Raw genomic sequence first — 21831 nt, 5'->3', positions numbered from 1 at the left:
GACCCCCTCTTTCTGACGCGCGTTCCCCCTCCGCCGCCCACTGCGCGCCCTCTGCTCACCTACGCGAGCTCCTTAGGCGCGCGCTCTCGTTGCCTGGCAACGGGACGCGGCTGCCGAGTGGCTAGCAGGCGCGTGTGTCGGGTGTGCGCACCGGGAGGGCCCGAACTGTTTTTGAGATTTGTTCCTCTAGCTTCGCTGGGTCCGGCGGGCAGAGGCGGTTCTGACCGTTGGGCCTTGGGCGTCGAGCAGGACTCACCTGAGGCGGAAGGAGGCCCCTTCGCGCCTGGGGCTCCCGAAAGCAGCCGGCTCTTCTCCTGCTCGTCCTGAGCGGGGAGCGCAGGCTGCGTCTGTCTCCTGCGGGCTGCGGGAGACTCTTCCAGACTCCCGGGTGGGAAAACCACACTGAGCGCCCCGGGAGGTTGCCAGATACAATACTGTACTGCATGCGCAGGTAACTGAATTTCAGATAAACGAGTTACTTTTCAGTACAAATATAGTATCATGCAGTTATTCGTTGTTTATCTGAAATTCAGAGTCACCTGGGCGAGCTAGGTTTTTAATTGAGAAGTCTGACAACCCTGCGCGGGTGCCCCTGCCCAGTCGGCTGGCTGTCTCCCAGGTGTGGGTAAGGAACCTCCTTCCATCTCTGTGGCACCTTCTTCAGGCTGTAAGCAGCTGTTTCTGTGGGAAACGGCTTTCTTATGTTGAGCCAAGATGCCTATTGGTGTATATGAAAAATAACATTGCTTACCACAGGAGAGATGGGTATTATCCTCGTTTCACGGACAGGAATATGCTAAGGAAGCTGGCAGGCCTTGCCTGGGTCCCACTGATATGCCCAGAAATCCCAGACAGAGCCTCCCCTGACTTGGCCCCACTGGTAGGCTAGAAGTTTTCTCTTTGGGAATAATGGTCCCCTTCCTACCTTCCCACATTGTATCTTTCTGGAGCAGTAACAGGAGTCTGTTCCCCCCCCACCTTTTTTTTTTTTTACTTCAAATGACTTTGACATGTCTTTGTAGCGTTTTGGTCTTTCACATATATCCTACTGAAGAAATACAGTGAAGATACTGTGTTCCAAAGTCAGTTGTAATAATTCTTTTCTCTGTGTAGTTAAGACACCAATATCAACCTGATTTGGAATTAGGTTCATTTGTGCCAGTTTGTTTTCAGTTTTTAGAGTTTTTATGACTATGTTTATATATACACACATTCCTTTCCCCACTGCTGTTGCTAATATAAAAGATGACGGACCATATACAATTCCAGCACCTTGTTTTCTTTATTTTGTGTCTTAGAGATCACTCTTTAGTTTCTTCATCTCTTGTATATCTGCATAATAATCCATTGTGTTGCTCTTAATCCCCAATTTGATGAACATTTAGATGGTGCTTCAGTGTGACTATTGTAAATAATACTGCAAATACCTGTGTGCATATGCCATTTCATATTTTTGCAACTATATCTTTGAGATAGGATCCAAGAGGCAAGATTGATGAGTCAAAGGGTGAATGCATATGTGATTTTCTAGATGTTGTCAAATTCTTCTCCATAGGAGTTACACCATTTTGCCTTCCCACCACTGTCATGTGGCATATGCGCATGGTTATGCATAAAATTTCAGAGACACTGAATTTTTCCACAGAATAAAAATTGGGGGTTATGGGCGGACCCCTAGATGTCAGTGTCTCTGAACTTTTATGCAAAATGCTAGGTGCATTTGTCCAGGGACAAGTTTAGACACAGTGACATTCTATCCCCTGTAATTGCCATGCTCATTCCTATATCAGGGCCTTTCCTCATACCTAGAAGACTCTTCCTTCTCTTCTTTGTCATGTTAATTTTACTGTTTTTTTTTTTTTTTTTTCAGTAAATGTGAGCTTAGCTCAAATGTCACCCCCAGAGAAGCTTTTTTTTTTTTTAAAACTTTCCTGACTTGATCAGCTCCTCCTCTTCTCTGGTCTCATAGTACTTATTTTAACTTCAATTTCATATTTATTGATTTAAATATTTATCTTCCCTTCTCATCTGTAAGCTCCACGAAGGCAGAGACTGTTTTTGTTTTAGTTTGGGCTGCTATAGCAAATTACCAACACTGGGTGGCTTAAAAACAATACACATTTATTTCTCATCATTCTGGAGGCTGGAAAGTCCAAAATCAAGGCATTGGCATTGCTGGTGTCTGGTGAGGACCCTTTGCCTGGTGTGCAGGTGGCTGTCTTCTAGTTTTATTCTCAGATGGCAGAGAGTGAGAGCAAGCTCTCCCATCTCTTTTTATAAGGGCATTAATCCCATGCATGAGGGCTCCACACTAATGATCTAATCACTTCCCAAAGGCTCCTAATACCATCACATTGGGAGTTAGGATTTCAACATATGGATATTTGGGGACACAGACATTCAAGCCACAATAGTTTTGTATTCCCAGTACCTATCATGGTGCCTGACCTATAACAGGTATTTTTGTTTGTTTGTTTGTTTTTTTGAGATGAAGTTTCACTCTTGTTGCCCAGGCTGGAGTGCAATGGCACAATCTCAGCTCACTGCAACCTCTGCCTCCTGGGTTCAAGTGATTCTCCTGCCTCAGCCTTCCTGGTAGCTGGGATTACAGGCATGTGCCACCATACCTGGATAATTTTGTATTTTTAGTAGAGACGGCATTTCACCACTATGGCCAGGCTGGTCTCGAACTCCTGACCTCAGGTGATCCACCCACCTCAGCCTCCCAAAGTGCTAGGATTACAGGTGTGAGCCATTGCACCTAGCAAATATTCATTATACATTTGTTGAACAATTGATTACATTTCATCAGATTATCAGGAGAGTCTGGATTTCTTAAAATATTAAGGGTAATCTGAGGGTGATCAATTTTTCCAAAGCACCTGAAAGAGATTGGTTGCTGTGTTTTGCCTTTTCTGTTTTAAAAACAATCTGGTCTATGATTATTCCTGTTTATCTTCATAACTGGAAGGAGTAAGACATAACTGGGAGAGTGGAGAAATTCATTCCCTTGCCACCATGGAGAGACAGCTGTGTCAGCCCTGTGATTAAAACACTCTTCAAGCAGCTAGAGGAGTTTGTCTTCTAATGGGAAGACAGACGCACACACACAGAGATAGTGTAATTCTCTATGATAGTGTGGTAAATGCTGTGTAAGCTGCTTGGAGCAAGAGGAACTTCTTTGGGTTGCCTGGGAAAGCTCAGGGAATAAGAAACGATTCTCTACCTTGCAGGGGAGGAGATCTTTTGAGAGAGAGAGAGAGGAGAGTGAGGGATCATCATGTACAAGAGTCATGGGATGGAAATGTGCAAGGGGTGGTCATCGGAATGGCAGGATATCCATGGAGTTAGAGCCCAGGGTGTGCTGGGGCCAGGAGAGATGATGTCTGGAGGTGAACCTGAAAAGAAAATTGGGGCCAGATTGTGAGGAGCTTCATATGTTATTATTTGGAGGCTGAGTTTTTATTCTTTGGCCTTGGAAATTTATGGATTTTTTTTTTTTTCCAAAAGGTGGACTATTGTGATGCTTTGTAAAAATGGCTCTCATGGCTTAGGAGGGACATTTTAGTGTAGTCTTTAGGGTTAGGGTTTTGGAATCAGGAGGTGGGTACAAACTCTGTCTCCTTCATCTGCCAGCTGTGTTATCCTGAATCAAGAGGTGGGTACAAACCCTGTCTCCTTCATCTGCCAGCTGTGTGATCCTGAACTATGCACTTATGCTCTCTGTGCCTGGGCTTGCTCATGTTCCCATTGGGATCATGATACCTATTTTTCAGGTATGTTGTGAGAATTAAATGGGACCCACATTACTTGGCATCAAGTAAACTTGAAATCAATAATGATAATATCTCTTTTCTGACTCTTGGACTTGAGGTCCTTCAGGATTTTTGAAACCACGTTAGTTGTAGTGACTTCTGTGGAGTCCTTTTGGAAACTATTAGAAGTTTCCTGGGTCCAGCTTGCTTGTGACACCCCCAACAGGAGGTGGACATGACTGAGGGCAGGGTGTATGTAAGGCTTTGTTCAACTCACTGGAGTTTAGTCTTATAGTGACTTTACTGAAGATATCCTGCAGTAATGCAAAAACACTTACTTTTTAGGAGTTTTTATTTAGGAGTTAGAAATGGAGTCAATATATCTTCAAAAGCACCTTGGGGCATGTTTAACTCAAGGTCTTGCAGAAGTGGCAAGAGTTCGCCCAGTGGATCCAATAGAATATTTAGCATTGTGGATTTACAAGTTTAAGGAAAATGTGACCATGGAACAACTGGTAAGTAGAAATCTCCTTCTAGAAAATTAGAAGAAAAAAAAATTGGTCCAACTTGTCTGCTTTTTAAAAACTTTAATATTATTATTTTTATTATAAAAATAATGTTTATTATACAAAAACTTGAACAACATGAAAAGTAGGAAGGAGAAAACAGTACCCAAAGAAGACTTCTATTTAGATTTTTAGGTAATTCCTTTCATGGGAAGTATTTTTTCTATAGATTTATATATTTGTTTATGCACTTGTGATCATACACAATGTATAACTTTAATATTGTGCTCATTATTCAGATAAAATATCTTCCCAAATTATTATATCTTTTCCAAAGGGATGGGCTATAATTTGCTTAACGCTTTCCCTAATTGTCTCTATTAAATGCTTTCAAGATTACTTTTACAAATTGCTTTCTCTCTAAGAAGTCATGTGCTGTTGTTTTTAAACAATGCTAGAGACAAAAGGAAATGGCCGAGCTGGAGCATGAAAGAGAATTAGCTCTGATGGAGCAGGAAATGATGGAGAGGCTTAAAGCAGAGGAGCTCTTACTTCAGCAGGTGAGGCAAGTAGGATAGTTCAGAGGGGACTGGAATTAACGATGCCAACCTCAGCGTGGCACAGCCCAAATGTTGATAAACTTCCCATCTCCAGTTACCTAGATATGGCTTCCTAATATCTTCATCTTTATGGATGTGTGTGTCTTCCTTGCTGGAGAAGCAGCAGCCATGAGTTTTCCTGACTACATTCTTGTATACATACATACACATTCCTTTCTACATTGCTGTTGCTGATACAAAAGATGCCATACCTCCAGGTAAGAGGAAAATGCAGAGAGTGTGCTGTCACAGAAGGCAAAGGGAAAGAGTATTTTGGTGAGATCTGAGTGGTCAACCATATCTATTGCTGAATGGAAAAGTGTTCATCAGAGGCCACTGTAATTTGGTGGGAACAATGTGGATGGAGTGGTGGGGGTGGGTGGAGTTAGGCAGGGGAGATGGAAAATGTAGGCAGTGCTTTCAAGATTTTGAGAGCAAGGAGAGATGCTTTTGTGTTTAAGAGCACAGTAGTAGAGGAGTGAGTGGATGACATTAGGAAATAGAGTGGATGATTCGTAGGGTCAGCTTGCCATGGAGATGAGAGGAAATGGGCCCGGATCATAGGTTAGGCAGTCAGAAGGCACTTCTTTGATTATAATCGACGGAAAGAGGAGAGAATGGTGTTGGGGAAGCACTTTCTGTGTTCAACAGTTTCTGTCTTCTTTATGAAGTAGGCACCATGATCATCTGCTAAGAACAAGGGTGTAAAGTAGGAGGTATGGGCAGAGTGGTGAAGGTTAGAAATGGCAGCTTTGGAGGATGGAAGAGAAGAGTTGAGGGATATAATTTAGCATTACTTGGTAGCAGTTGGAGATCAATCGTGCTATTTGGTTTGGTTATGTGATTATGTGATTCTCTTCACTTGGGCCCAGATATCTGCGTGAAGAAGTGGAACAGGCGGACCTTTTAACTGAAGCAGGATTGGGGTAGCATGATTAGGGAGCTGAAGATATTGGTAAGGGAATTGTTGAAGGGATGGGTCATGGAGTACAAGCTGGAGAGAGGAAAGTTCCAGAGTGGCTTCTGGACTGATTTAATTTATAGAGAGCTTCTAAGCTAAATTTAAGCTACTTCTATAGTTCTACCAGATAATACTTAACTCCAGAGTCTTGACTCAAGTTTACATATTTAAAATGGGGAAAGAAGTCTATTATTTGGGTATGCAGATAAAAAGAAAAATATAGACCTGGCAAATAGCTTATCTGACTGACTTCCTATCCCTGATATTGAGGTAGAAAACTGCAGGCCCCTTAGAAGGATAGGGCTGTTGAAAACTCTACTGCTTCTGAGTCTTCATTTTCAGTCATTGGCTTATTCTTGAGGGGAGGTTAAAAAGTGTTGAATTGGGTGTCAAACTGTCATCCAAACAGGCCAGGTGCTTCCTGCAGCAGCCGCAACTGTGGATGAGGAGCCATCTTTCCTCTTACAGCTCCTATAGCTGGTATCTGTCCCTTTCTATCAAAAATCAGAGAATTCCCAGCGGTTCTCCTTCCCCAAGGCAATTACATCATAAGTGGGAGACACTTAACTCTCTTTGGCTCACCTACTTTGTCTTACCTGTGTATAATTTGGCAATACTAGCAATAAAAAGTTTCTCTAGCCATATTATGTTGACCAGTATGAACTAATCCACTGTGTACTGAATCCTAAGTATTGTATTAGGGTGGAAGATAAAATAATATTATGCAGGAGATGTTATGGCCAGTTAATGGAGTGGATTGGTGTGCAGAAATAGATAGGAGAGATCAATCTTAAGGCTTAAGAGAGAGTGTGGCTGAGATGAAGAAAAACAGAGGGGCCTCTGGATACCTTCTGAGTCATGTGAGCTAGAGGTTGGGAACTCTGGTTATTTCCTTGCTGGTTGCAAAAGCAGTTGTCCTCATAGTCAGTACCGCTGACTTGAAATTCCTTGACATTTTAGGCACTCTCCAGCAAGCCTAGTTTTTTGTGAACAGGGAAGTATTTTTATTGCCATTTTCTATGTAAGAACTTATTTTTGAAGTGAGAACTTTTTTTTAATTTGTTTTGAATGGCTTTGAGTAGTTTTGCTCGTGTGAAGAAAGGGATTAGGTTTTGGAAGTTTCTTGAAAATGTCAAGAAGCTGGTTATTTTGATCAATCTGATTGTTATTTAACAAGTACACTTTGCATTATTGTTGAGAGGTTGGAGTTATTTAACTTCCTCCATCAGTGTCTGAAAGTTGATTGAAACTGTTTCTGCATTTCAGCTACCTACCCTATCACTTTTTTCTTAGTGGGGATAATATATGAATACCAAGAATTACCTTTAAAAGCCTTTTGCAAATGAGATATTAATCACTTTATTATGTCTTTACTTGCAAAAAATTATTATTTTAGAATACATTGTCAGATAGTAGACATTTTATGCTTTGCAGGCCAAGAGGCAAATTTGAGGATATTATGAAGGCATTATGGCATATTATATAGGAATAGCAAGAGAGAAAATGAATTTTTGCAAATGTTTTATTGATGAAATTCAAACAATCATTGAATATAAATTTTTTGTTAGACAGGTTTACTATTGAGAATTTAAAAAAATTTTAAAAGATAACATCTCACTTGGTTGAAGTTCAGCATTAGTGTGGTCTATCATCAAAATCTATTTAAAAATATTTATCTGCTAATGCTGATCTGTAATGAGGTTTTATGTATTTCATCCTTGAAAATGTCTTTTTACATACATAGTTACTGTCAACAATTGCTATCAGTCTATGTGTGTATAATTTAAATTGAGCGTATTTATTCCTTAGAACGTATTTCTAGAATTCTATTATATTTTTCTCTTGCTGTTTGCCTTTTAACATGCATTACTTTGTAGAATAGCCACTTCCAACTGAAGGTTGATGGAAGTTTCTTAATTGCATAAATGGATTTTGAAATATGGAAATTTCCTTTGCACTTATATTGAGGCCTTACAAACACTCTGGAATTGTAGTTCGAGATTGGAAAATACATCCACTGCCAATTTGTTTGGGAACGAAGATCTAATACCTTGTTCTAGTTTTAACAGCACTGGAAGTGTATAAAGCAGCTTTATATTGCTTGTGATTCAAACAACATGAGTTGTTGTTGAAATGAGTTTACTGCAGTGTAAGTTTTACATATGAGTGATGTTTTGCCGTGTAATTTTAGAATGAATTAAGAAACATTATCAAGTCTGCAGCCAAAGCTAATTTCCAAATCTGTTGAATGTTTGATAATAGTGGTTGAGAGTATTTCTTCTCATTAAGAAAAATTTAAATCCTGTTTACCAATAACTTACTTGAAAAAGAAACCAAGAAAACAATCTTATTTATAATAGCTTCAAAAACAATAATATACTTAGGAATAAATTTAACCAAGGAGGTGAAACATCTATACCTTGAAAACTGTAAAATACTAATGCAAAAAATTGAGGAAGACACAAATAAACGGAAAGATATCTTGTGTTCATATATCAGAAGAGTTAGTATTGTTAAACTGTCTATACTCCCTAAAATAATCTGCAGATTCATCTCAATCCCGATCAAAATTCCAATGGCATTCTTCACAGAAATAGAAAAACCCAATTCTAAAATTTGTATGGAAGTACAGAAGACCCTGAATAGCCAAAGCAATCCTGAGAAAGAAAAATGAACTTGGAAGTATCAAATTACTTGATCCAGAATAATATTATAAAGCCATAGTAATTACAACAGTATGGTATTGGCATAAAAACAGACACATAGACCAGTGGAACAGAATAGAGAACCCCAGGAATAAGCTGAAGTATATACAGTCAACTAATTTTTGACAAGCCCTGCAAGAAAACACAAAGGGAAAAGGATAGTCTCTTCAATTAATGGTGCTGGGACAACCGGATATCCATATGCAAAAGAATGAAACCGGATCCTGTCTTCTACCATACACAAAAATCAGTTCAAAATAGATTAAAGACCTGAATGGAAGATCTGAAACTGTAAAACTCCCAGAAGAAAACATAGTGTGGAAAAAGCTCCTTGACATTGGTCTTGGCAATGATTTTTTGGATATGACACCAAAAACACAGGCAATAAAAACAAACCTAAACAAATGGGACTAGGTCAAACTAAAATGCTCTTGCATAGCAAACAATCAGCAAAACAAAAAGGCAGCCTATGGATTGGGAGAAAATTTTGTGAACCATATATCTGATAAGGAGTTAATCTCCGAAATATATAAGGAATGCAAATTCAATAGCAAAAAAAAAAAAAAAAAGTAACCCAATTAAAAAATGGGCAAAGGACCTAAACAGACTGTATTTCTCCAAAGAAGATATAAAAATGGCCAACAGATATATTATTAAAAGTGGCAGGTAATGTTCAACACCACTAGTCATCAGGGAAGTGCAAATCAAATCAAAACCACTATGAGATACTACCTCACCCCTATTAGGATGGCTGCTTTCTTTCTTTTTTTTTTTGAAGACGAAGTCTTGCTCTTTCACCCAGGCTGGAGTGAAGTAGCATGTTCAAGCGATTTCCCTGCCTCAGCCTCCTGAGTAGCTGGGATTACAGGCACCTGCCACCACACCAGGTTAATTTTTTTTGTTTTGTTTTTTGTATTTTTAGTAGAGACGGGGTTTTGCCATGTTGGCCAGGCTGGTCTTGAACTCCTGACCTCAGGTGATCCACTCACCTCGGCCTCCCAAAGTGTTCGGATTACAGGCATGAGCCACTGTAATCCGGATGACTGTTATCAGAAAGGGAAGAGACATGGCCGGGCGCAGTGGCTGACGCCTGTAATCCCAGCACTTTGGGAGGCTGAGGCGGGTGGATCACACGGTCAGGAGATCCAGACCATCCTTGCTAACACGGTGAAACCCCATCTCTACTAAAAATACAAAAAATTAGCCAGGCGTGCCTGTAGTCCCAGCTACTCAGGAGGCTGAGGCACTCCAGCCTGGGTGAGTGCAAAAAAAAAAAAAAGGGAAGAGACACATATTGGTGAAGGTGTGGAGAAAAGTGAACTGTTATCCACTGTTGATGGGAATACAAATTGGTGCAGCCATTATGCAAAACGGTATGGGTGTATTTCAAAAAATTAAAAGCTACCATATGACCCAGTAATTCCTCTTCTCAGTATATATTCAAAGGAAACGAAACCAGCACCTCATAGAGATTACCTGCACTCCCATGTCCATTGCAGCATTATTTACAATAGCCAAGATTTGGAAACAACCTAAATGTCTGTCAGTGGATGACTGGAGAAAGAAATTGTGAGCTGGGCACAAAGGCTCACACCTGTAATCCCAGTACTTTAGGAGGCGGAGACCTGAGGATCACTTGAGGTCAAGAGTTCGAGACCAGCCTGGACAACATAGGGAGACCTCATCTTTAGAAAAAATGTAAAAATTATCCAGGCATGATGATGATGGCATGCACCTGTGGTCCCAGCTACTCAGGAAGCTGAGGTGGGAGGATTGCTTGAGCCCCAGAGGTTGAGGCGGCGCCACTGTACTCCCACTTGGGTGACAGAGCAAGACCCTGTCTCGAAAAAATGTGAGATGTATTTCTCATGTATATCTTGTATATATATCTCACATATATGTATTCCATATATGTATATATAAAGGAATATTACTCAGCTTTAAGAAAAAAGTAGATCCTGCCATTTGTGATGACATGGATGAAACTGAAGGACGTGATGTTAAGTGAAATAAACCAGACATCAAAAGAAAAATACCACATGCTTCTATGTGGAAATCTTTAAAAAAAAAAAAGTTGAATACATAAAAACAGAGACTAGAACAGTGGTTACCAACAGGTGGAGTGGGGGTAGGCCTGGAATAAGAATGAGGAGATGTAGGTCAAAAGGTACAAAATTGCAATTATGCAGTATGAATAAATATAGAGATCTAAAGTACATCATGAGGATGATAACCAATAAGATTGTATTGTGTACTGAAAATTTTTTAAGAGTAGATTTTAGGTGCTCTTACCATACAAAAGTATACTGTCTAAGATGATGGATATTGAAATTGCTTACCTGTGGTAAGCATTCACTATGTATATCTATATCAAAACATTCTATGCACCTTCAATTTACACAATAAAAAGTTAAATCTTGGCCCTGAGCTCAAAAATTCATGATATAACTGTTAAGCCATGGAATTGCTGTGTGGTAGGACATAAGGGTATATTCAGCTTCTGTTTCTGACAAAAATTCACGGAACTGATGGTCCAGTTTACAAGAGTGAATGAAGGTCACTGTTGACACCGCTGGCTCAATAACACATCATAGATTCAAATACTTTCACAGAGTAGCTGCTGTTGAGTAATATGCTGACAACTTACTGTCTTTAAACACTCTATTTCTCATGAGCTCTGTAAATTTGTTCAGCTCAGCCTTTTTCTATTCCACACGTATTTTTATCACTGTCAGCTGTAACACATCTTAGCAGATTTCACTGCAGGTTGTATTGAATTGGTGTTTCTACATGACTTTGAAAATACTCTTGCCTGTAATTGTTCCATCAAGACTGGATTAGTCCGTTTTCAAGCAGCTGATAAAGACATACCCAACACTGGGAAGAAAAAGAGGTTTAATTGGACTTAACAGTTCTATATTGCTGGGGAGGTCTCAGAATCATGGTGGGAGGCAAAAGGCACTTCTTTTTTTTTTTTTTTTTTTTGGAGAGGGAGTCTCGCTCTGTCGCCCAGGCTGGAGTGCAGTGGCCGGATCTCAGCTCACTGCAAGCTCCGCCTCCCGGGTTTACGCCATTCTCCTGCCTCAGCCTCCCGAGTAGCTGGGACTACAGGCGCCCGCCACCACTCCTGGCTAGTTTTTTGTATTTTTTAGTAGAGACGGGGTTTCACCGTGTTAGCCAGGATGGTCTCAATCTCCTGACCTCGTGATCCGCCCGTCTCGGCCTCCCAAAGTGCTGGGATTACAGGCTTGAGCCACCGCGCCCGGCGAAAGGCACTTGTTACATGGTGGCAGCAAGAGAAAATGAGGAAGAAGCAAAAGTGGAAACCCCTGATAAACCCATCAGATCTCATGAGACTTATTCACTATCACAAGAATAGCACAGGGAAGACCAGCTCCCATGATTCTTTCTGGGTCCCTCCCACAACACTTGGGAATTCTGGGAGATAAAATTCAAGATTTGAATGGGGACACAGCCAAACCATATCAAAGACTATTCATAGAGGTTTGGTTTTTCAGGCACTTCAAACTCAGCATTGACCCTTTCCATGAACAACTGAGCAGTGTCAGGAACATCTGTCTACTTATCAGGAGCCAAGGAAAGGCACTCAGAATCATGTGCCTTGTTTTTAGTTGACTATTGATGTTGCTCAGTGTCAACTCTGAGCAGCTATTCTCACCAAAAGGCTAAAATCTTAGACAAGATTGTTTTTTCTGGGACACATTTTTTTGGCCACTGAAATAAAATATGTTTTAATTCACTCACCATTGGTAAATATCTTTCCTTGCTTGCATAACAAATGAGCTGCTTGGAACCCTACTTTTGTTGCAGACTTATTTTCATTTATAAGTTTTGTAAAGAAATTCTGCTGTGATAATTCTGTTTTTGTTTTTGTTTTAGACAGAGTCTTGCTCTGTCACTCAAGCTGGAATGCAGTGGCACGACCTCAGCTCACTGCAACCTCTGCCTCCCAGGTTCGAGTGATTCTCTTGCTTCAGCCTCCCAAGTGGCTGAGACTGCAGGCACCTGCCTGGCTTAATTTTTTTGGTATTTTTAGTAGAGACGGGGTTTCACCATGTTGGCCAGGCTGATCTCGAACTCCTGACCTCAGGCCTCCCACATGCTGGGATTACAGGTGTGAGCCACCATGCCCAGCCAATTCTGTTTTTTTTTTTTTTTTTTTTTTTTTGAGACGGAGTCTCGCTCTGTCGCCCAGGCTGGAGTGCAGTGGCCGGATCTCAGCTCACTGCAAGCTCCGCCTCCTGGGTTCACGCCATTCTCCTGCCTCAGCCTCCCGAGTAGCTGGGACTACAGGTGCCCGCCACCTCGCCCGGCTAGTTTTTTGTATTTTTTAGTAGAGACGGGGTTTCACCGTGTTAGCCAGGATGGTCTCGATCTCCTGACCTCGTGATCCGCCCGTCTCGGCCTCCCAAAGTGCTAGGATTACAGGCTTGAGCCACCGCGCCCGGCTGGATATAATTTTTTAAAATGTCACAGTATAGTGATAACCATGGTACTCCAAACATTGCTGTTACAATAATGTTACTGTGGTTTGTAGGGTGCTGGCAGCGGGCAAAGTGGTGAGTGCACCACGTGTGGTCTCTGTTACAATGACTACAGTCTGCTGTGGCAGCACCAAAGCGCTCATAGACAATACCTAAACAAATGGGCATGGCTGTGTTTCAATAAAGCTTTAGTTAAGGATGCTGGAATTTAAATTTCATACCATTTTCCTATGTCATGAAATATTATTTCTTTTAAATTTTTCCATTTAAAAATGTAAAAGCCATTCTTTGTTTGTAAGCTGTAAAAAATAGGAGTTGGGTTGGCTTTGGCCCACAGGCTTTATTGCTGAACCCTATCCTAGTGTGACAGATACGCTGAGTTGGGAGCAAATATATTGTTGGTTAGTCATGATTTCAGATGATGTTCTTTTTTCTTCTTTTCTTTTGTTTTGTTTTCTTTCTCTCTTTCTTTCCTTCCTTCTTTCCCCTTCCTTCCTTCCTTCCTTCCTTCCTTCCTTCCTTCTTTTCTTTTCTTTCTTTCTTCTTCTTTCTTTTTCAGGGAGTCTTACTCTGTTGCCTAGGCTGGAATGCAATGGCACAATCTCGGCTCACTGCAACCTCTACCTCCCAGGTTCAAGCGATTCTCCTGCCTCAGCCTCCCGAGTAGCTGAGATTACAGCCGTGTGCCACCCTGTAATCTTTTTTGCAGCTAATTTTTGTGTTTTTAGTAGAGACAGGGTTTCACCATGTTGGCCAGGCTCTTCTCAAATTCCTGACCTCAAATGATCTGCCCACCTTGGCCTCCCAAAGTGCTGGGATTATAGGCAAGAGCCATCAGATGATACTCTGAAGAGTTTCTCACTCACTCTTCTACAACCAATGTGTGGCTATTTGAAGACCCATCTATGCTTAAAGAAATTTATCTGGAAAGTTATTGCAATCTCATTTGTTACTTTAAGAAGAAAAGAGAAAATGATTTTGTACAAATTGTGCTTTCTATAATTTGCAATTAAGGAAGATTAAAATCTTTTTTAAAATTTTTATGCCTCAGGAAACTTTTGTAGAAACTAAAGTATTAGTTGGATGTGACCGTTTATCGTAAGTTTCTGAAAGGAAGGTGGGTGTAAACTTAATTATCTTGCAATTAATCTAACTGTAATATGACATATTTCTGAATATTCAGCAACAGCTGGCATTGCAGCTGGAGTTGGAAATGCAAGAAAAAGAGAGGCAGAGAATACAAGAACTACAGAGAGCTCAAAAACAATTAGACAAGGTAATTTGAAGTTTTATAAATGTCAGTTTTATTTAAAACTCTCTAGAATCTTCAAACTGTTTATTTCAGCTTTTGGCAGAAGGACCATGGGATTTGTAGTCTGAAGACATGCCACATATTAGCTGTGTAAGCTAAACAAGTCTCATGACCTTTTTCAGTCTCAGTTTACCTGTTTCAAAACTAGAGCTAGCAGTATAATACTATTAGGAATGTCTCACTGGATTCTTATACAATCAAATACAATCGTGTTTATGAAACTTCTCTGTGAGTAGTAGGGTTCTCTAATAGTGATACCCTCAACATTTTAGTCAAGAGCTAGCTGTTTCTAGTTATATTAGCTGATGTTGAATATTGAGGGTATTCTGATCTCAGAGGCAGTAGTCTATGTCTTTATGTTAATGTATTAACAACAAGAATTTACATTTTAAAATATGTTCATAATGGACTTTCATGCCTTTCATTAAAATAAACTATGCAGTAACTTATTTCTTTTGTTTGTTTTTTGTTTGTTTGTTTGTTTGTTTTGAGACAGAGTCTCACTCTGTCACCCAGGCTGGAGTACAGTGGCATGATCTCGGCTCACTGCAACCTCCACCTCCCAGGTTCAAGCAATTCTCGTGCCTCAGCCTCCTGAGTAGCTGGGATTACAGGCACGCACAACCATGCCTGGCTAATTTTTTGTATTTTTAGTAGAGATGGGGTTTCGCCATGTTGTCCAAGCTGATCTCGAACTCCTGAGCTCAATCTGCCCACCTTGTCCTCCCAAATTGCTGGGATTACAGATGTGGGCCACCACACCCGGCCTAAAGTAACTTATTTAAAGAAAGCCCATCTTCATTGGTTGTGTCTGTATCATGTCAGGTCTCGAGTTTGACCCATATTTCCTGCATCCAAAAGCTATGAGTCATATAGACCAATATTCTAGATGACTGAGTTTATAGCTACTATCTCTTAATCAAATGTTGCTCCCCCTTTTTATTCCATAATTAAAACTAAAAAAAGAAGCAGGTTTTATAGACAATGTTCATTATGTTTATTGATGCTTAAATGAGAGAATCATTTATTAAAGCAATATTTTTAAAGTATGAATGGTGAATTAAATCAAAAAGTGAGATTTTTTTAAAAGGATAAAAGCCCTATACATAATTTAAAAAAATACAGACGCTGATGCTGTCTTAGTCTGAGTGTAGTGTGAGCACAGGGATATGCCTGTATGCACACATACACAAGCATCCCTTTCTCTTTAAGATTCACAAAAGGGCCGGACACCGTGGCTCACGCCTGTAATCCCAGCACTTTGGGAAGCTGAGGTGGGCGGATCATGAGGTCAGGAGATCGAGACCATCCTGGCTAACATGGTGAAACCCCATCTCTACTAAAAATACAAAAAAATTAGCCGGGCATGGTGGTGGCCGCCTGTAGTCTCAGCTACTGGGGAGGCTGAGGCAGGAGAATGGCGTGAACCCAGGAGGCAGAGCTTGCAGTGAGCCTAGATCTCGCCACTGCACTCCAGCCTGGGCAACAGAGCGAGACTCTGTCTCAAAAAAAAAAAAAAAAAAAAGAGGTTCACAAAGATATAATGTTTAAGATGATGGATATCTCAAATATCCTGATTTGATCATTACATATTGTATACTTGTATCAAAATATCAAATGTATATCATAAATATGTACAGCTATTATATGTCAGTAAAAATTAAAAATTAATTTTTGAAAGAGATTCACAGATCTGAACTGAAAAAGAAAATACAGGAACATATCAAGAAGGCAGTGATCAAAATAAAGGAATTTAAAATATTTTTTAATCAAAATGATCTGATAGTTACATTAAAGTGCTTAAAAGTCTATAGGAAGGATTGGTCTCTATTTTGTGACTCCAGAGAGCCACATTCATGTTATTTTACTATCTCTAGGCATCAGCAGCTTGTGTGACCAGAGCCACAATAACTTTAGTAATTCCTATTTCTATTGGCTTATCATCCCTCACCATAGCATAGGTAGTCCCCTGCAAAGTACCACTTCCTCGCACATTGCTCAGAGTTGAGTCCACTCATGTTCTTTCCCCTGGCTTTCTTATGGCTGCAGACTCACAATTTAAACTATTATGTGCAAAGGGAAATTTGCTGGAAGGATTCTGGGTTGAAGGAAGGGTTTAATACCTAAACTGTGAAGGACTCGGTATCACTGGGCCTTTCAGACTTTGGGAGCAAGAGAATCAGATGCTACCAGGGCTCACCCCTCTGCTGTTCCCCTGGTTGTTAGTTTCACTCTTTCACTATGGGCTGCTTTGCTGCATATGGGTGGGGAACATGAGCCTTAATGGCTTCTGAGTCTTAGAATGTTGTGGTTTCTACTATCTAAGAGGAATGGATGCCTTGTTTTAGTTTCAGTTAGGAAAAGAATCTTGGAGAAGGATTCTGACTGACTTCGTTTGTGTCAAATATCCATCTCTGTGGTAGAGGAACATGGTCCTGTAAGAATATGGATGTTCCCAATATAGCCTTGTGGATGCTGGATAAGAAGTTACCAGGAAAATGGAGTGGTCTTGGGAAAACAGTGCTGTTTATGTTCCTATCATTAGGGTAACCATATGTATGATCAAGAAATCACTGGTGTTCTAGCAGCCAGAATGAATCAGCTCAGGGTCAGTTAGGCCACCGTGCTGCTTTAGAATGAAAAGGTAGATGGCATAGCAAGGTTTAGCTGGCTAGAAGAATGTTTTCCCATTCAGAAAGAGGCCTCCCATATTGGGCAGTACATTCCTACTGCAGTGCTCAGAGTATTAAAGAGGGCATTGCTCAGGTCCCTCTGCATTGGGCCAGATTTGTTCCTGTAGAAGTGTTTACTTCTTTCTCATTATGTGCAAAACTCTGCTTAAGTGTAGTTTCTCTTTAAAATCTCTTGTTCTAAGGTTCTATTATAATTTTTATTTTGTCAGTTTTTATTTTGGCAGATAATTTGGCTTCAGTTTAAATGTTTCAGTCCATTTCACTTTTTAAAAAGTTTTATTTAATTATATATAAAACGTGGTTGCCTTCTGTTAGTATAGAGTATTAAATAAGACTGTGATCTGCAGTTTTGTAATATGTAATCAGATCATTCTCTTTCAGAGTGACAGCATTTTTGCTTTAAATTGATCATAGCATTGTGTAAAAATAAAAATGCCAAAAATGAAATATGAAATCAAAATGAAGTATATTCAAAGTATTTTCTTAATTTTTATATATTATAGGAGATGAGAATGAATATGGAAAATCTGGTTAGGAGTGAAGATACTCTACATTCAGAGGTGAGAAGAAAAAGTCATTCTATGGTATGTGACATGAATTGAGTATCCTATAATTTAAGCTTAATTTTGATGCATAAGTAGCTAAATTTTTAGCAAGTATATTTTCAAACCTGATAGTCCATATATATTTTCTGGTAATAACAAGTCACACATAATGTGCTTTGAAGCAAAATCTCACAGTAGGTAAAAATTGGACATTCAGTTTGTGTTTGGATTTTTAAAAACTAGGCTCTCTTGAGATATTGAAGCTATTTACCACATAATTACTTACAATTGTTTTAAATTTCTGCAGGTATTTAAAAAAAAGTTTTAGCATTTATTGCCAGAATTCTAGCTTTATATTCTAGGATACTCAAATCATTACCAGAATTCTCTTGTCATTAACAGAAATTGGTTAATTCCACTAATTAATAATGTTGAATTTTGATGTTATAAATCAGAAAATTTTTAATCAAAATTGAAAGAAAAGTAATGTATTAATTTTGAAATAATGTAAAAGTAAACATCGATTTTTTGATTGTAGGAAGCAACACTAGACTCAGGCAAAACACTAGCTGAAATCAGCAATCGTTATGGAGCACCTAACTTGAGCAGAGTGGAAGAACTTGATGAACCAATGTTTTCTGATGTCAGTATCAGCGTGTTTTGTAAAAAAACTCTTTTTTGTTTTTGATTTTTTCACTTAGGTAAAGCCCAGGGAAAATGAGGCTAGGCCAGGATTGGTTGGCAAACGGGCCTTTTGCTTCGGAGAAAGAAAATCAGTTCCCTGGTTGCCGATTATATTCCTAATTGGCATTCTGCCCTTTTGTGAAGAGTGTCACTGGCTTATCTTTATTTCTGTATCTGTAACCTCAAAACTTCTTCAAAATATGTTTTAAAACCATTTTGTGAAATACATGATCTTTAAATTTGGTGTGGGGGGCACGATTTTGGTCCTCAATAACAAACCCTGGAACCAAATGAATGCCTTAATGAGAGTGCATGCTTCTCCAGTATGTAAGTACATTTGTTTATTTAACAAACATACCACATCTTCCATATGCCAGGCACTATGCCCGATGGTGTGGTGAATAAGGCAGATGGCTTTGACCTTGTGGAGTTTATTGTCAGGGGAGAAACAGACAATTAGATGAGCATTTAATAGTCATGGTTAGCAGGACCACATAATTTATTGTCCAAACCAGTATGCTTTTGAGAATGAGAGCCGGATCAGCAGATGTAAGCCAGGACTGTCCTGGAAGAAGGGTACATTTTGTCACTTTAATTTGTGTACACTAACAAGGAGGGACAGCCAGCACAGTTGAGGAACCTCAGTCAGGGAAGGAAGCTAATGATTTGCTACTCACTGGTGGCATGGGAGGCCGAGGGTAGTGCTCCAGGCAGAGAGCACGGAAGGTGTGAAGACCCAGATAGGAGAGAGTGTAGAGGGAGTGAGGCAGGGAGGGGTGAGAGCTGAGGCCAGGAGAAAGCAGAGGCCAGACCATGAAAGCACTTGTCATTTCTGTTCAGAGGCTTAGATTTTATCCCGAAGGCAGTGGAGGCTCATATGATGAGAACTGCATTTTGCAAAGACCATCTGGCAACGGTGTGGGGAAGAAAATGGAGAAGTAGGTGTCAGGAGACGGCTTAGGAGGTAGTAATCTAGGGGACAAGATGTTGATGGCCTGAAGTAAATGTTATTTTCAAGAGCTGTTCAGAAAGTGGAGCTGCACAGACTCAGTGTTAATTGTTTAAAGTTTTATTAAATGTCAGCTATGATTTGGCACTATGCAGGGAGCTAGAAAATGCCAATGAACAAAATGGATTGGGCTTCTGCCCTTGGGGGACATGGGCCAATGGGGAAGGTAAGGTTCTTTGAGGGACAGAGTAGGGAGAGACTTGACCCGGGCTGGACAAGTCTTCCTGAGGAGGTGAAGTTCAAGGAACTAGCCTGAGATGAGCCCAGAGGATAGAGACAGCAAGATGCTTTCAAGGGACTGAAGTCGTCCAGTATTAATGGCTAAGGTGAGTGGAACTAGGAAAATGGTATGATTTTAAGCTGGAGAGGTGGATAAAGGCAGAGCACACTGGGACTTGTATGTTGCCTTAGGGATTTTGGACTTAGGTGCAGTAGGAGTTACTGAAAGGACTTAAAGATTCAATCTGTGTTTTATAAGGTGGAGAGAGGATTGGTGTGGAGCAGGAGTGGAAAAAGGGAGACCACTTAGGAAGTTATTGCACTGATCCAGATGTAAGATGACTAGGGTTAGACAGCAGAGATGGAGGGAACTGAGTGGATTTAAGACTGGCTCACAGGATCAGTGCAGGGCAGGGTCAGGATGAAGCCTCAATGTCTTCCTTGGGCTACTGAGTTAAGAGTGTTACCATTTGATGAGTTGATGAACATAAGAAGAGGAAGCAGGTTTTTAAAAACTGATGACTTCAGTTGCAGAGATGTTGACTCTCAGGTGGCTCTGAGATATGCAGGTGAAAATAGCCAAGAACAGTTGATGTTAGGAAGGGGCCCAGGCCGGAGATATAAATTCAGCAGTCATGGGCATATGTGCTGAATGAAGCAAGGGGAGTGAGTAAGGTACCTAGGAGAGTGTGCAGTGTGTCAAGGCCTGGGGGCTCAGGGAGGAACCATTAGCAATTCCAACACTGAAGGGATGGCCACAGGAAGAGGAGCCTACGAGAAGGATAAGAACGCATAGTAAGAGAAGTAGAAGAAAGGATGGAACAATAACTACTTTGAGAACGTAATTTATGGTTATATTCAATTTGCATATCATTTGAAATCATCTGAAACTCCCAAAAATTTCATTCATGTAGTCACATAGAAGTTACCTAAGTTTTATTTCTTTTTTTTTTTTTTTTTTTTTTTTTTTTGAGGCGGAGTCTCGCTCTGTCGCCCGGACTGGAGTGCAGTGGCGGATCTCAGCTCACTGCAAGCTCCGCCTCCCGGGTTCACGCCATTCTCCTGCTCAGCCTCCCGAGTAGCTGGGACTACAGGCGCCCGCCACTTCGCCCGGCTAGTTTTTGTATTTTTAGTAGAGATGGGGTTTCACCGTGTTAGCCAGTATGGTCTCGATCTCCTGACCTCGTGATCCGCCCGTCTCGGCCTCCAAAGTGCTGGGATTACAGGCTTGAGCCACCGCGCCCGGCCCCTAAGTTTTATTTCTTTGGCTTGTGCCTTTTCACAGTTCTAATTGTATTAAGGCATATTTACTTTTTGTTTTGCTTTTAGGTTGCATTAAACATTGATCAAGATTTGTAGGACCAACCAACCTGAGAACAATAAATGTTTTTGTTTGTTTCAAATTTCAAATCATGAATTTCCCAATTTGTATTTTTTTGCCTTCAAACTTGAACTCTACTTTTTTTTTTCCTCTAAGGACAGCTTATGAATGGGCTTCAAGAGTAGCCTCAAAGTATTATTTTGGATCCTTCAGTTCAACTGGTTATTTATACATTTCCATTGGGAAAATAGGACAGTTTGCTGAAGCAACCAAAAGAGGCAAATGGGAGGTGAGCTGAACTAATATGTGCGTCTATGCAAGAGGAAGACTGCCTGAGAGGCAAGTTGCTGGCTGGGAGCAGTGGCTCACACCTGTAATCCCTCCCAGCACTTTGGGAGGCCGAGGCAGATGGATCATTTGAGGTCAGGAGTTTGAGACCAGCCTAGCCAACATGGTGAAACCCCATCTCTACTAAAAATACGGAAGAAAATTAGCCGGGCGTGGTGGTGGGCATCTGTAATCCCAGCTACTTAGGAGGCTGAGGCAGGAGAAGGTTGCATGAGCTGAGATCATACAACTGCACTGCAGCCTGGGCGACAGAGTGAGACTCTGTCTTAAAAAAAAAAAAAAAAGAAAAGAAAAGAAAAGAAAAGAAAGTTGCTGGTCTGTGAGAAGTGAGTGAGGTTACCATTGTGCAGGGCTCAGGAGGGTGTGCAGCATACTCTAGATGTGGTGTCTCCTCCTGGGTGTGAACTGCAGAACTCTCCCCAGTTTGCTGGGAGCTGATGCTTCATAGAACACTTAAGCCACACTTACAAGATGGTGTTGGGATGGGGAAAGGAGTGTTTCATCACTGTCCTGGTGGGGGAGTTTCCCCCAGCTTAGCTTGTTCCTCTACAGCCAAGAACAGATATGAGGACTTTCCCTTCCTCACCTCAATGCCCAGCTGGGTGTCTAGATTCCTGTCTTCCTCTTTGGGGTTTATAAAGTCTAGGGATATTGCAGGATGTGTTCACA

The 21831-nt window shown here is 40.6% G+C and overlaps 1 protein-coding gene across 3 annotated transcripts; it reads left to right on the top strand.

The window, feature by feature from the left end:
- Nucleotides 1–63: 63 nt before the first annotated feature.
- Nucleotides 64–20928, top strand: DYDC1 (DPY30 domain containing 1). Of its 3 annotated transcripts, XM_033209128.1 has the most exons (7): nucleotides 74–451; nucleotides 4101–4270; nucleotides 4720–4821; nucleotides 14215–14307; nucleotides 17540–17596; nucleotides 18120–18224; nucleotides 20823–20928. In XM_033209128.1, the coding sequence occupies exons 2-7, from the start codon at nucleotides 4124–4126 to the stop codon at nucleotides 20850–20852; spliced, it is 534 nt and encodes a 177-aa protein (XP_033065019.1). In that variant the 5' UTR covers nucleotides 74–451; nucleotides 4101–4123; the 3' UTR covers nucleotides 20853–20928. The 3 variants fall into 3 exon arrangements, with proteins under 3 accessions (XP_033065015.1, XP_033065019.1, XP_033065018.1); XM_033209124.1 differs by lacking the exon at nucleotides 20823–20928 and having other exon boundaries at nucleotides 64–451; nucleotides 18120–20433; XM_033209127.1 differs by lacking the exons at nucleotides 74–451; nucleotides 20823–20928 and adding an exon at nucleotides 507–625 and having other exon boundaries at nucleotides 18120–20433.
- Nucleotides 20929–21831: the final 903 nt, after the last annotated feature.

Source organism: Trachypithecus francoisi, unplaced genomic scaffold (genome assembly GCF_009764315.1).
Source record: "Trachypithecus francoisi isolate TF-2019V2 unplaced genomic scaffold, Tfra_2.0 Lachesis_group9, whole genome shotgun sequence".
Taxonomy (NCBI): Eukaryota; Metazoa; Chordata; class Mammalia; order Primates; family Cercopithecidae; genus Trachypithecus; species Trachypithecus francoisi.
Note: the sequence above shows the minus strand (reverse complement) of the source record. Positions and strands in the feature narration are given on the sequence as shown.

Coding starts and splice junctions, on each gene's coding strand:
- DYDC1 (XM_033209124.1), top strand. CDS start 4,124: ATGGAGTCAATATATCTTCAAAAGCACCTTGGGGCATGTTTAACTCAA. Junction 4,822..14,214: donor AGGAGCTCTTACTTCAGCAG/GTGAGGCAAGTA, acceptor CTGAATATTCAG/CAACAGCTGGCATTGCAGCT. Junction 14,308..17,539: donor CTCAAAAACAATTAGACAAG/GTAATTTGAAGT, acceptor TATATATTATAG/GAGATGAGAATGAATATGGA.